At 48.6% G+C, this 15,682-nt stretch overlaps 1 protein-coding gene across 1 annotated transcript; it reads left to right on the forward strand.

Annotated features, from left to right (window-relative positions):
* The first annotated feature begins 7,332 nt into the window (after positions 1-7,332).
* CUNH1orf53 (chromosome unknown C1orf53 homolog) lies at positions 7,333-11,245 on the forward strand. The gene is made up of 3 exons (XM_040985780.1): positions 7,333-7,560; positions 9,705-9,806; positions 11,028-11,245. Exons 1-3 carry the CDS (start codon positions 7,333-7,335, stop codon positions 11,097-11,099), a joined length of 402 nt encoding a protein of 133 aa, XP_040841714.1. The 3' UTR covers positions 11,100-11,245.
* The last annotated feature ends 4,437 nt before the right edge of the window (positions 11,246-15,682 follow it).

A 15,682-nucleotide genomic window follows, 5' to 3' on the forward strand; every position in this document is an offset into this window, starting at 1 on the left:
AATGCACCAATTACATACATATCATACCTATCTAGCTAGATCTTGTCTTGCCATTTACTAAAAATCAGTATCATTCAACCAAACTAAATAATTCAGCATGAAGGAAACAAAAGCTGACTTCCTAGTTCAGTAACAACACTCATTGTAAGTGCCAGGGATTAGGAAAGATGTTTTGTATGTAACTATTTAACTTTCATAGTAATTAAGCCCTGAAATACTACTTATATTCCACAAAGGAGGAAACCCAGGCTTAGAAATCTCAAAAATCTTAATGTCACAGAACGGGAGAGTGGATAGGTTAAGAGTCAATTCCATACTTCAAATCTGACACTCTTCCCACCTGGTAAGCTCCCATTCTGGAATTTATTTGTTCACTGAGTTATGGAGCAGTCACTGTACTTAACAGTGAGAGGAAATGGTGGATACAGCACACATGTTTCCGGTATCCTGAACCTTAGACAGGTAGCTGAATTACTCGATACACCCCAAAGGAATCACTGCCCATTTCAGAAATCACAATATGAGCATAAAACTTATATTTGTCAACACTTCATCAAGTGTGCATCTTTGTTCTGTTACTATCAGTCTTATGATGTAAAGCAAGCAAATTAAGCTCACAATAAGGTTGCCTGAAATGTGTTATCAAAAATATCATCAGACAGAACAACTGTTGATGAATTCTTGCCAGAATTATATGAATACGACAACTCGCACAGCAATAACACAATCTAACTGCACGTAGAAGAACTGCATTGCACTGGATTTCCAGACGCATCAATTTTACACCTGTAGAAAGCCTAGAGGGGTTGTGCGTCCCGTGGCAATCACCGAGGCGTATCAGGCGTACCCGCCACTGGGAAGACATTAACATGCATCATACTCAGTGGACTAGTCAAACACGTCAATGTCATGGATATTTGACCTAACACTCAGTGTGCCTTTCACTCCAGTCATGGAACAGTGGACATGATTTTCTCCCAGCAGCGTCAAGAGTGCGGCAAACAACATTCTCGTTGTATGTTGTATTTATGGCCTTAACCAAGTTCTGTTACAAATGTCTGCAATCCTACAAAAAAAGTGGCTGCCCATGTAAGCTTAAAATGTATAATACATTTATTTTAATAATAGAAAAATTCTTGCTGTTTCTGGAGTCTGCATTGTTAATACTGAATGTGCACAAGAGTAGGCTTCATTTCCAGTGCTTGCATAACAAAAGGCTTAGAAGCAATTAGCCTAGATATTTTATGTGACAGTGATTGTGCGTATGTAGTTCATAATTGGAATGATTGTTCAGGGTTAACAGGGCTGCACTTCACTGTCAACATATACTTGCTTCATTTGGACTGCGGCCCATACACTGTACTTACCATTAATTCAATCACTGTTTCGGGGAACTTACTAGATAGATTGCCAGATAAAATCACAATTACCTTGTTATGTTAGTTTAGTGTATCTCAGAACAATAGCTTGAAAACAACATATATTGGTTAAACCCAATGCTGCTTTTTAACCATAAACTATCAGGGAAAAAAGTGAGTTTGTATCATCTCTTAAGTTTCTATGCAATTTAAATACAGGATTTTTGCTCCCATTATTCATTCATCCATTTAAATAAGCTTTAAAATCTTGTTTAGGATTTCCATTGCAATTGTGCTACTGTCTATTGCAATATCTCTGTGGCAAAGGTACACAAGACAATTCTTATTCTTGAAAACCTCAAGCTTTGGGCTAGCACTAGGTGTGATGCATTACACTACTGTCTTCCATGCGGTATCCCACACCAGTTCAAGTCCCAACTGTTCCACTTCCTGTCCAACTCCCTGATAATGCGCCTGGGACAGCAGTGGGAGACGGCCAAAGCTCCTAGCTCCTGGCTTCAGCTGGGCCTAGTCCCAGTGCTGTGGCCATTGGGGAGCGAACCAACAGAGAGAAGATATCTAGTTATCTCTGTATCTCCCTCTCTGTCTGTAGCCCTTCCTTTCAAATAAAATAAATATTAATATCTTAAAACAGATCTCATACTTTAGCAGGAACAAAAAGGCCATAAACCTAAAATTATATCATAAGAAAGTGCTACTGTGGAGTCGTGCTGTGGAGATGGTGGGAGGAGGTGTGAACAGCCTGGAAACAGAACACTGAGCCTAGCAAACAGAGCAAGCTCGAGGTGTCCCAGGAGCTGAGGCTGCAAAGACAGAAGCAACTCCCCCCACTCAAGTAAATGGGCCAAGTGGCTGCAGCAGAAGGGACAGGATATTTTCTGTCACAATAGACAGTATATGCTCAGCGTGAACAGTAGATCTCAGGCTCTAAGCAGAGGGTCCTGAATCATAACTAGAGCATCATGTAGCTTTGACACTAATGGGCAGTAGTGGGGTGGACAAAGGATAATGGACTGCGCTAGAATAACACTTCTAGCAAAAGAGAGGATCAGGTTGAGGTATGTGGAAAAGGCTGACACTTTGTCTACAAGTAAGCCTGGCAGGATCTGATGACGACCTAGGAGGGGAACACAGAAAAGAGTTCAGAATCTCTCCAAGATCTTCAGACTAGAGGAACAGCTGGGCACATGTGCCTCCAAAACAAAATATACAGGGAAGGAAAAGTCTAAAGATAATGACTCCAGCCATGATGAGCTTCAGAGCATTGCATTCATTTTTAATTTTTTTTAGACTTCTATTTATTTTAATTGGAAAGGCAGACATATAGAGAGAAGAAGATAAAAAAGGGAAAGATTTTTTATCCTCTGGTTCATTCCCCAAGTGGCTGCAACAGCCAGAGCTGAGTTGATTCAAAGCCAGGAGCCAGGAGCTTCTTCTAGGTCTCCTATGTGGGTGCAGAGGCCCAAGGCTCTGGGCCATCCTCGACTGCTTTCCCAGGCCACAAGCAGGGAGCTGGATGGGAAGTAGGGCTGCCGAGGTTAGATACCGATGGGATCCCAATGTGTGTAAGGTGAGGACTTTAGCCACTAGGCTACTGCGCCAAGCCCCAGAGGCATTTTAAAACATGAATGTCTTAGAGGCAGATAGAGCAGTGTCTGGGATCCCAATGTGTGTAAGGTGAGGACTTTAGCCACTAGGCTACTGCGCCAAGCCCCAGAGGCATTTTAAAACATGAATGTCTTAGAGGCAGATAGAGCAGTGTCTGGCAGCCCTTGATCTTGATCCAGAGATCTGCAAGTCATCAACATACAGTAACTGATTAAAAAACTTAGATGAAGTCATTCAGGGACCTATCAGTACAGTAACCAATGGCCTGAAGACTGCAGGACTCTGAGAACAATTAATAGTTAAGAAAGTTGAAGGAGAAGCTGTTAAAGAAGTCAGAAAAAAATAGTCGTACATATAACAAGTGAATTTGGGAGTGCAAGAAGTCCAGAGCACAGCTTCGAAGGGCAGATGATCAACACTTCAACAGCAGCACACAGCTATAGTCTGCTGAGTACCGCATGAGCGCACTGGCTGTAGCAAGCACATCATCTCTGATGCTTTACGTTGACAGTGGGTGTTGAAGGCAGACTAGGGTTCATTAAAGAATGAGAGAGTGGATGAGGCCGACACATGGCTACACTGCTACAGGTTACACAGCCCTTCCACACTTGCCCAAGACAACAAAAACAAAAAAGAAAGAGCCAAACACAACAGCCCTGTTGGCCTGTAACACTGGCAAGGTAACACCGTGAAGTCAGCAGAGATTTGCTAGGCTTGCAAACAGAAGGGCTAAAATTCCCAAAAGAATTTCCTAAGACCAAGTCTGTGAAACAAAGTATGCTCTCGGATGTCCGATGAAATGAAACAAAGATTCCCCATAGGCAACCTTAAGGGCATGTAACATTTGCTCTCAATCATAAGAATTGAGAGTGAAAATGCACTCTTCATGGAGCATGGCATGTCAGAACACACCATTCAGCGATTTGAAAAACATCAAATAGCTAGAGTCTAAAAGCCACTGTAGAAAACGGGCAGTCTGTGAACATATAATCTGTTGGTGTCGCAGTGGCTCCAGCACGAACAGCTCAATATGTCCCTAAGTCATTAAAAGATAGCACATAAAGTCAATTAGAGGCAGCACTCCGAGGGCTCAGACCACAGCATCTGACAATGCATGTATGTGTCTTGTTTGTCAGTTAAATAGCCCACTGTTTTTCAGTAACTCAACATTTCAGCTGTAATATCTTTTCCCCTTATTTATCTGCACTGTTTTCAGATACACATTGTATACTGGAAATTATTTTTTAAACTTCACGTGGCATGTCTTACCAGTTGTTAAGAGTATCTGTATTTGAGAATGAAGAACCACTGATTAATGCATCCACTCAAAATTGCTATCCTCATGTACCTACAGGCCTACGTACAGAACGAGGAGTGTGGGTACACAGATGAAAACCAAAAGGTCCCTGCTGCCAGTTTTATAGTTTGTGCGGGAAAAACAAGGGGGAAAAAGTACATTTAAAAATTAAAATGACACAAATGATTATGGAAGATGAAAGTAGCACTTCCGGGAACAGGTGTTAGCACAGTGGGTTAAGCCACCATGTGGGAATGCTCACATCTCTGCTCCCTGCTGCTCTGCTTCCAGCCAACGCCCCTGCGAAGGCAGCACAGGGCCAAGTGCTTACTCCCGTGCCACCAAAGGTGGAGACCAGAATGCAATTCCAGTTGACTGGCTCAGGCAAAAGCTAGACCTGGCAGTTGCTGCTTTTTCTGGAGGAAACTGCAGATACAAGGTCTGTATTTCACCTTGTATCGTTTCAAGAAAATAAACTTTTAAAAACATATAAATAAGTAACACTCACCCTAGTTACCAAATGGCTCTAACTGGGACTGGTGGTGTGGCTCAGTAAGCTAAGACTGTGCCTTTAGCCAGCATCTCATATGGTCACTGGCTCAAGTTCCAGCTACTCCACTTTTTTTTTTAAGATTTATTTTATTATTTTAATTGGAAAGTCAGATTTACAGAGAAGGAGATACAGAGAGAAAGATCTTCAGCTGGTTCAATCCCCCAATGTCCGTAATGGCCAGAGCTGAGATAATCCAAAGCCAGGAGCCAGGAGCCAGGAGCCTCTTCCAGGTCTCCCACACGGGTGCAGGGTCCCAAGGCTTTGGGCCGTTCTCGACTGCTTTCCCAGGCCACAAGCAGGGAGCTGGGTGGAAAGTGAGGCAGCTGGGATATGAACCAGACTCATACAGGACGTGTGCAAAGTGATGATTTAGCCACTAGGCTACTGCAATGGGTCCCACTGCTCCACTTCTGATCCAGCTTCCTACCTATTGAAGGTGTGGAAAAGCAGCAGAGGATGGCTCATGCCCATGGTTCCCCAGTACCCACAGGAGAACTCAGAGAGAGAGCTTCTGGCTCTTGGCTTGGGATCTGCTCAGCTCTGGTCATTGGGGGAGTGAACTAGCGGGCAAAGATCTGTCTTCCTCCTGTGTGACTCTGCTTTTCAAATAAAAAGAATAATTTAAAACATGGCCCTATTGTTTTCTATTTTTAGCTTGTCTTATATGTTTCATTTCTGTAAAACACTGTCCACAATATTAGAATCAATGCCATGACCAATTAGTAGGTCCTAATCCTCAAATTTAAAAACAACACAATAAAATTTAACTTCCAGTTATTTGAGATCTTGATGGAAAAGTGGGGAGTGATCCTGACTGCGGGCAAATTCTTTTTTCAATTGTACTTGCTCCTGTTTTGTAATTTCAAGTTTGGTCCGTCTTTGCACAGCTTTCCCTAGGGTCCTTCCTTGGTCTTCCAGGTTGTACAGACCCTAACTGATGTACTATTCCAACACAGAGTCGACAGACTTACAAAATAGGATGCCAAGCTCTAATTTACTGGGCTTTATCACAGACCAATAAAGTTGTTCAGATCCTTCTAAGAAACTCAACATGAATACAGGGCTACACGTTAAATGTTGGTGCTCTATAGTTGCTTAGACCAGTTTAACTAAGAGGGCTTGCTTTTTCTTTCAAGGTCCAACTCTTGCACTTATTTCCTCAGCACCAAAGAACACAAACAAAACTCTCTCTTTACCTCTCCTTAAAAATGTACTTATTTGGGTCTGATGCTATGGCTCAGTAGCTTAATTCTCGCCTTGTACGCACCAGGATCCAACATGGACGCTGGTTTGTATGCCGCTTCTCCACTTCCCATTCAGTTCCGTTTGTGGCCTGGGAAAGCAGTCGAGGACGGCCCAAAGCCTTTGGACCCTGCACCCACGTTGGAGACCCAGAAGAAGCTCCTGGCTCCTGCGTTAGGATCACCTGAGCTCTGGCCGTGGTAGCCACTTAGGGAGTGAACCAGTGGATGGAAGATCTTTATCTATTTCCTATTTGTAAATCTGTCTTTCCAATAAATATAAATTAAGATGTATTTATTCTAAAGTCAGAATTAGGAAGAGGGAGCAACAAGCGTAAGAGATTGTCAACCTGCTGCTTCACTCCCCAAGTAGCAGCAATTGCCAGTGCTGAGGTAAGCGAGGCGGCACTTCCACAATGTCTCCCAGCTGGGTGCGAGGGCCCTTCCACAGGGTCTCCCAGCTGGGTGCGAGGGCCCTTCCACAGGGTCTCCCAGCTGGGTGCGAGGGCCCTTCCACAGGGTCTCCCAGCTGGGTGCGAGGGGCCGAGCTCTGCTGCTCTCCCTGGACCACCAGCGGGGAGCTGCATCGGCAATGATGCTTCCAGCGGGATGCTGGTATAGCAGGCAGTGGTCCCACTTGCTCTGCCGCTCTGCCGGCCAATTCTTCCCTTGAATGCAAGGCTGGAGGTAAGGGGTACCTGCAGTGCTAAGTTCATTCTAACACCTGAAATGACCTCCTGGGCTTGCGCTAATTTTCTCAAATACAATTCTGTGGTTCTATCAGGATAACTTTCATCTCTCAGACAGGAAATATAATTTTACTTTAGATTTTGCAATCCCCGCCCAGATGAAAACCATACCTCACGCTGGGCATGCCTTGGGTGCTCCAAAGAACTCCTGCCCTAGATGGGCCTGCCAGTAGGCCCATGGCGGATGCCGAACACTTCCGAGGACTGACTATGCTCTCCAACCGAGCTTTCACATGAGGAAGAAAGTACACACTTTCCCTCAGGAGAAACCGAAACGGTGTGGGATTTAAGTGCAGAGGTGTGCGGCACGCCCGGAGCCTCCAGCTCCCTGCCAAGCCCTTTTCCCTGTCTTCCGCGGGGCCGGGCCCGCGTTCCCCTTCCTTCACCTCCTGCGCCAGCCCCTCCAGGCCCGACACCCCGGGGCCGGCCGTCAGGAGAGCGGGCCCCGCACGCCCCGCACGCCCCGCACGCCCCGCGCTCCGCCTCCCTCAGGCCGCCGGCGGCCATGGCGGCCAGGCAGCTCCGCGCGCTGGCGGGCGCCGCGCTCGGCCCGCCACGTCCGACGTCCCTGCGGGCCGGAGCCGGGGTCCCGCGGCCGCTCGGCCTCGCCCTCTGCTCCGCGGCCGGCCGCCCCCCGCCGGGCGGGCCTGAGGGAGCCCCGCGGCGCCCGGCCGGCCGAGAGCTAACCCCGGCGGAGCGGCGGATCGCCCAGCTGCACGCGGCCGCCTGCGCGGTGAGCCCCTCGTCCCCGGCCCGGGTCCTGAGGCGCGCCCGCGCCCCCCGGCTTCCCGCGCTTCGCCCCTAGCCCGGCCCCGGCTTGGAGGCCAAGGACAAAGGATTTGCGGGGTGCCGTCCTGGCTGGGAGGCCAGCTCGCGCCTCCGCGGGGGACACACCGGCCCCTTTGCGCGCGCGCGGCCGGCTGTGCGTGCGCGCGGCTGGCGGGCTGCGCGCGCTCGGGTGCGGGAACGGGGTGTCTAGGCCTGAGAGGAGGCGGTGGTGGGGAATCAGGAAGTCTCAACGTAAATACAGATGCGCTGTACTCACTTAACGCTTCACCGGTCAGGCGTTTTAATACCGACAAGGATGGATAATGTGGTTTCTGTTTTTGCTTTCACTGCTGCTCTCTTGTCCTCTCCCTGCTCCTCACTAAAGGGGTCCACGCTCCCTCCATAGACTCTGTTGGGGTGTTTTCTTTGAGTTTCAGGATCACAAGGCCGCTCCTTAAGCAAATCTAAATTTAGCCCAGTTTCTGACACCTGAGACTGCGTGTGTTTAATGGTAACATTGTTTCTTGATTATTCATTTTCATTATTAGTATTTTTGTTACCTTGACCAAAGAAATTATGCGGTTTGAACACCCTTGAGTGTTCCGGGAGGCACTCTGTGGTGACCGCATCACATTTAGGAGCGCCACGGGAGTCCCTGCTACTCGGCCTCCCACTCAGCTGCCGGCCAGTGTACCCCGCGTGGATGGACAGGATGGTGTCCTGGCCCAGCCCGGGTCTCCTCCCCATTAGGGAGTGAATCCCCGATGGATGGTCTGCCCGCCCTCCCTCTGTCACACAGCCGTGGCCTCAGGCCCACTTTCCCGCGTGCCCAGTCAGGTGCCCTCGTAAAGGGCTGGCAGTGTTAAATGGAAACTCCAAGCCCAGTTCTAAGTTGCTGCTGCTTTTTTGGAACAAATCACCACACCTCAAGGCAGATGGTCCTCCCTGCGCCGAGGGCGGCCACTGTCCATCCTGCTCAGCTACTCCAGACACAGGCTTTGTACGAGAAGTTCTGACTCTGGTTTTGGAGCGGTGTTTAGGGCCCCCAGATGTGTGTGATGGGCTTCTGGATGGGGCCCCGAAGCCTGGCCTAGCTTTGCTGGAGTGCCCTGAACTTCTACTTCCTGTGTCATGGAAAAACTTCAATCACAGTAAAATATTCTATTGCTAAATAAGACATTGAGGAAGATGGCCGAGGCTCATTCAAAAGTGATGCTAGAAGACAGGCAAGTTCTGCATGTGTTTCAATGAAAAGGGTTTCTAGAGAGTCACCGCAATGTAAAAAGGTTATAAAAAGTCCATGAGGAAGTTCTACTGCAAACTCAGGTGTGAGAAATATCACCCAGAAGACCCATATCGTCAGAGGAGACTGTGCTATTTGTACCTTCACCAAAAGTAAACTGTGTGTGTGCCTTGCTCAGATGTAGCCGTAGAGTATGCTTCCTTGGAATATTTCAAAGGATATAATAAAAAGTTGCTTTTGATCAAACCTGTGCAAGCAGCGAGTGCCAATATGTTGAAATAATACTTTTTTCATTTAAAAATAGAACATTCTAAAAAAAAAAAAAAAAGGCCGTAGTATAAAATGTGCAATAGAATAACACGTCATGAAAGCAAAGAAGTGTTCCATAATAGCAAAGGTAGTACTTCTCCGTAAGCACGGTTGGTTTTCATTAGCACCCTTTCTGTACATTTAAATCATTATCCACATATTTTAAGTACTGAAATTACAACTGCAACTTCTGAGTTCATTTTCAGCCTCTTAAAATCTTAAAATCATTTAAATCACCTGTTATTAAGCTTGTTACCTAGAAACCAAATGAAAAATATCAGAGGAGTGGCTGCACAGTTATTGGGTATAAGGGACTTCTTGTTTTTCCATCAACTTCTCATTTTTCTCAAACTGTATATTTTCTCCTTTAGTCACATAAAGTTGGATTGTGTACAATGTCAGATTGCATTCAGGCTTTAATTGCGAGTGCCACTATAATTGTGGGGAAGAAGGTTAATATTGCTTAAAATATTCTTTTACGGTATTTTATGAGCAGACATTATAGTGAGGAGATATGATGAATACAGAAATGAATGAATTGTTTTATTGCTCTTTAGGCTGGCCAGCTAAATTATGTGGATCCAGCTACTGGCTATGTGGTGCTCACAGAGCTCGCCCACTTGCAGAGAGGTGAATGCTGTGGCTCTGCGTGCAGACACGTGAGTACCAATTCTCGCATTACAGCTGCAGTCTGTGGTGCTTCTGAAACTTCATAAATACCTATTATTTGAACAACAAGTCAAATAAAAAAGCAAAATAGACCTGGAGTGCAGTTTTCACAAGCTGCTTTAGCCAAGGGTGATGAAGTCCTTAATGCCAACACAGGACCTTTAAAGTTAATGGAATTTTGTAACGTTTCGCTGTGAACATCAGTTCCTTAAACTCTATGATTTAAACTTCATGGGAGCTCTTTATTAGAAGGAAACTTTTCATGAGGTTTACAATACGTTGTGTTCACTAGGCAGATGCAGAGGGGCAGGGCAAGAAATCTAGAAGGTTGCAGACTGGATCCTAGAGAGAATTTTCTTCATTATTAGCTGAAAGCATTGAAACTTGCCCAGGACTAACAGATAGTGACCTGTTTCCTCCCTCCCTCTTTCCCTTCCTTCATCCTTTCATTCCTTTCTTCCCACTCAGTCTCTTCCCTCCCTCCTTCTGTCCTTTCCTCCCTGTCACTTCTTCCTCTCTATCCCTTTTCTTTCTCTGTCTCCTTCTGTGATTCTTCTCAAGTTTCTGTTTAAAATTATGGGGAAGCTGAATGACCCAAATTTAGTTAATGCTGAATATTTCTTACAGGGTTCCTTTCAGTGGATACTCTGCTTGTTAATGTAAATGCTATTTGCTCCTTCCTTTATTTGAACAAAGAATAAATGGAAATGCATTCTTCCCTATTTTTATTCTATTTTCAATGGAATGGTAGTAAGGTAAATGCTATGAAGTTAAGATCATAAGCACAAGTAAGTTCTGTTTACAAAACACCTTGTATGTGTGATGAAATAAGTTGCTACACTACACTAACTACATGTAAGTTTTAGCCATTGTTGAAAAATTAAAATCTAATGGCACCAGTACCTGTGCCATTAGCTATTTCTAATCAAACATATAAGCTTTTTGCATAAATTGAGGACTTGAGGGTTTTTAAGAGTGCATTTTTGACAGTAAAATTCTTAAAGTTGGAAGGATGCATTTAGGAAATGGTTCGTGAACCTTAATTAGGACCACTTGCCTGAGGATGCCATTATTCTCTTCTAAATCTGCAGGACCCGATAGATCAAATGTTCTATATAACCTTGTTAACAGTCTCCTTTGTTCATGAGAAGTGTGCTCACACAGAATGATGATTAAATAATTCAATCATAATGTCTTTTTTTTTTCTGCAGTGTCCATATGGTCAAGTCAATGTTAAAGATCCATCTAAAAAGAAGCAATTCAATTCATATTTTTATGTTTGACAACAATTTCATACTCTGTTCTCTATTTAATTGGAGCTGTATTTAAAAAAGAAGAAAGTCCTAATCCAGAATTGCTCCCTGTGCTGCTGGGATTCTAGCACCAAGTTAAACTTAAATACTGACATTAAAAGAGCATCAATAAAATTAGAAAAAAAAAAGCTAACAAATGTTTTTGTGTTTTTAAAGTGACATAGTGATAGTTATTTTCCTTTCTTTTGCTTCATGATCAGACACATATGTTGAAGAAAGAAAATAATGACTGCTCAAGAAAAAAAAGCAGCAGTCAGGTCACGTTGGAAGCTCTGGGCTTCTCTTAGCCTCGGTTGTCCGGTTCTCCTCGTGGGTTGGGGATCCCAGGAAGGTTGCTGGCACGTAGGAGTGCATTGCCCCTTTTATTTCTGCCTTGAGCTTTAAGGGTGTTGATATGATGTTATCATGTGCAGCCTGAGTACACAGGAAGTACCATCGTGCTTCAAGAAACGCTCTCGTCTCCCATCTGTTCCTTTCAATGAAAACTTTACATCATCTTGACTTAGGGTTCAGGCCACTGCAGAAGCCTGGCTGGGACCCTGGTCCTCCCTTCCCTCCCCCACCCGTTCTTATTCCATTCTCTTGGGGCTTCCAGGGCAAAACTAGTTTTGAATGCCTCCTCAGTTTCCCAGCCTTCTCTTGACTGTACTGATGTACTGGGTGTCAGTCTCTTAGCTGTATGAGCCGCTTTTCCTCCACCTCTGCTCCGCAAGGGGGGCAGCCACTGCCCCCTCCCCATGCACCCCACCCTCCCCCCACCCCCAGCCCTTTCTTAGCCAGTGGAAGTTGTTCATAAAAGTGGAAGGCCGGCTTTGTCTGGCTCTGACCTCAGCTTTTCCTGGGGCCTATCAGAAAGCCCCCCTCCCCACCCCCCAGCACCTTAGGGAGCTGCGTCAGACTCCGCCTCTGGCCAGAATAAACTTAAGCCACCAAAGGTTCTGCTTTGTTATTTATTCAGAATAAAAGTCAACTGTGAAACAACTGAAAAGACCAGTAAGGTTCAGGTTTTCGCCTGGGTTATGCCTTCAGCTATTGTTTGTTTAAAGAGGAATACCGAATTGTCTCTAAAAGTTGTTGGCGTTCAGGCACCCCAGTTGTTCTAGTGGGAAAAACTAAGCAACATCCCCAGGGATCTCTTCAGGTGTCAGCAGTGTTCTAGAATGCCAAAGAGCAGTGCTTGTGGCCTAGGACTGTCCAATTCAGAAATTACTTTGAGGGAGGGAGTGAGAGAAGGGGATTGTAACCAGGAAGCAGTAATTCCCAGCAAGAAGAATGGGTGGGGGGCAGGGTTCCGTTTCATTAAGTCAGGGAGTCACCACCTAGGCGGTTGTTTTTCACTAAATTTGGTAATTGACAAGACGACTTTGGGGTGCTGGATGTTAAGTGCTTCCTGGAGGGAGGAGAGAAGGAAAGTGGATCTTAAAAAGAGGTAATTCTGGAGCTACAAAGACAAGGAAAAGAAGTTCATTTGTGGGTTGAAAAAGCTTAGGGCGGGTGGAAGGAACTGGCAGCAGGCGTGCTTGGAGTTTCCTTTACTCCTGACAGGGCATTGCTCGCAGTCGGGAACTGGATCGGCAAGTAAGGAAAACGTCCAAGTCCATCGCTTAGGACCCTTAGGCAAGAGGCTGCGGGTTCCTCGCGGCAAAACCTCAAACCTTACCGGCAACCACGGCAAGGGAGCCAATGGGGGTTTGGGGGTGGGGAGCTGGAGGACAGACAGATCTGGGGGCGCTCTTGTTCCTTACTGTGCCTGGAGCACCAGCGGAGGTGTGCAATCGGCTCTGCGGAGGAACGTGCAAGGCGCAGTCAGGGGTGGCAGCAGGGCGGGTGTTCCCACAAGAAATGCACCGTGGCCACATAAAGGGACCTCGCTGCCAGGGCTTTGACGCACCATTCAGGTTTCTTACTGGGTGTATGTGCACAAACGCCTGTGGCTACTGAAACAAGCAGACATCCCAGCGTGAGTCACCCTGGGGCCGCTCCGTTTTCATGGTTTCTGGAGACCCTCTTCTCCACCAGTGTAAAATCAAGAGAGATTTCTTGATTCTTTCCAACACTGAAGACTCATCCCAAGGGAAACAACGGGACCTAGTTGAGTGGGTTCCCGGGCGCTGGTGCTTCGTGGGGTCCTGAGTCCTCTTGGCAGGTGTATCTCTGCCCACAGTCCTCTCCCACCAGGAGCCACACTGCACCCCCACCCCGTGCCCCCACTGTGCTAAGCAAGGAAAAGAGGGGCTTTCATTCCCCCTCCCCAGTAAAATATAGAGCTCCCAAAAAGGGTGTGTTGGGAACACGGGCCTGGAGAAGCAGACGCACGGCCTGGGTATCAATCATTGTTCGGACCCAGCGACCCTCTGCATGGGGCTCGCAGTCTGTTCCACGCCAGATCCCCAGGGGGCTTAGATCCTGAGGATGGTGGAGAATGAAGTGGCTACCAGCCATGTGGACAAAGGCCGTGTAGCTTCCTCCCTTGAGCACGCTGATCCCACGCACGCACTCACCCCGTCAGCCTGGAATGCGACATTCCCTGCCCACAGCTGCCATTTGGAGCGAGGGTTTGAGTCTGAGGCCTGGACTCGTTATCTTTTGCTGAAGGATTCAAACCCTTCAAACCTCACTGCTATTTTTTTTTTTTTTTTACCTCCTCGAAACAATTAAAAGCGTAGGGCAAACCACCCTCTCCTGGGGAGGGGGAGATAAAAGAAAAAAAAAGATGTTTAAGTGTGTGTTGGGGGTGGGGAGGCATGTCCCTGTGTAGAGTCTAATGGGTTGGGGGAGGCTGTGGAGAAGCCGAAGCTGTCCTTAGGACTGGTGGATTCCTCGACGCCCGGCCTGCCTAGAGACCCTTGGATGCCGCCAGGCTACTCCCAATGCTGACTTGTCCCTTGTCCCCAAACCTGTCAGATGCGCAGCCTTGCTCCCTGGGACCGGGGCGTGAAAGTGTGAACACTGAGAATCGCGGGTTCTTGGAGGAATGGAAGTTCCGTGCCCACCGAGATTGAGGCGGGCGAAAACGCAAGCGCGCCCGGTTGGGTTAGGGTTAGGGTCGCTGTGGTTTTCAAACAACCGGCACAGCCAGTGGCACCCACCGAAAGGTTAGAACCAGCAGCCTGGAACCTGGATGAGTCAAGGGCACCCACACAAGCGCGCTTTCGGCTGGCTCAGCTGTCTGTCCACGCCGTGTCCTCGCCTAAGAGCTGAACAACTGAAAGCTGGCGCTGTCCGTTTCAGGCTGCGAGAACTGACCCAGAACGGGTGGCGGATGCGGAGTTGGAAGCCTGGGTGGCGGGGAGGGGGCACAGTTGGGAAAGGGTCCTAACAGGTAAACCGGGGGTGGGAGCTGATGGTTGCTGGGACCTGTCGGGGTGGCCGAGTGTGCGACCAGGACGAGGGACTCCCAGTCTGGGTGCCCAAAGAGAATTACCAAAATTGGGATGGAAAGGGAAAGCCAGGGATTTGGGATTCACTGCTCCGGGTTTGTCCCTTATCGCTCCCTCCCCCGACCCCCACGTGTGCTGAGGAGCTGGGGCCGCTGTCAGCGTGGCAGCGGCCACCAGCGCCGGGCCCCACGTGCCGCTGCCAATCCCACGCGCCTTTCGCCGGGCGGGGAGGTGCGCAGGCGCCCCCAGGCCGCCGCTCCCCGGGCCCACGCACGGCGACGAGCCGCGATGGTGGCACAGGGGGAGGGGCGGAGAAGAGGGGAAGGCGGCACCGTGGCAGGGACCCGCATCCCGGTGCGGCCAATCTCGCGGCTCACGCCCCCTCCCCGCCGACTCCGGAGCCTGGCAGGAATCCTCCCCCTCTCGGACTGTGAGGGGCACATTGGGTGGGGGGTGGGTAAAGCACCGACCAGAGGCCCGGCTGCCCGCTTCTCTGTCCACTTTCCAGCGGTCCCTCGGGCACCTGAGACCAGGTAACAGGGCTCTCGCCCCGTCCCGGGTCTGGCTCCGACCCGGCGAGTATGGGTCGGCCAGGGTTGGAGTGCAGGGTTCCTCCCCGAAGGTTAACTGCCACCCCAGCTCCTAGCTCAGGCCAGAAGAGGAGAAACGCCCCGGGCCCCACGCCGCCACCGACCCAGTGGCAAAGGCTTTCCAAAGTGCAGCGCTCCAGCCACCCAGCTCTGGAGCGCAGAGAGCAAGGGCAAGATAAGGAGGAGGAGGTGGGGAGGCAGTGGGTGCGCCATCAATGCCGGGTTTTCCCGCAGCAGCTACAGGCACCAGCTGGCGGCAGCATCTTTCAGGTGCAAGCTCTAGGAAGGTAAAGGCTGGCTGGGGGCCGGCAGCCCAGGGGCGCCGCGGGGCTCCGGCTCCACAGCCTCCCCCACCCTCCCGCCTGCTGCGCCCCAGCCTCCAGAGGCTCCCGGCTTTACGAGGTTCGGTTGCCGCCGAGTCCTCCATTAACACCTCCTCCGCTTGTTGGGAGACTGGAAAGGCTGCTGGCAGCCCGAGAGCCTGTCTGCGGGTACCGACCGGCCCGGGGGGCCTCTGCCCACTGGTTTTTTCTCCCCGACTCCTCCCCCATCAGGAAGCATAAACAGAAAATAAAAGACAGGT

This window comes from Ochotona curzoniae, unplaced genomic scaffold (genome assembly GCF_017591425.1).
Source record: "Ochotona curzoniae isolate NIBS_2020 unplaced genomic scaffold, NIBS_Ocur_1.0 contig_430, whole genome shotgun sequence".
NCBI lineage: Eukaryota > Metazoa > Chordata > Mammalia > Lagomorpha > Ochotonidae > Ochotona > Ochotona curzoniae.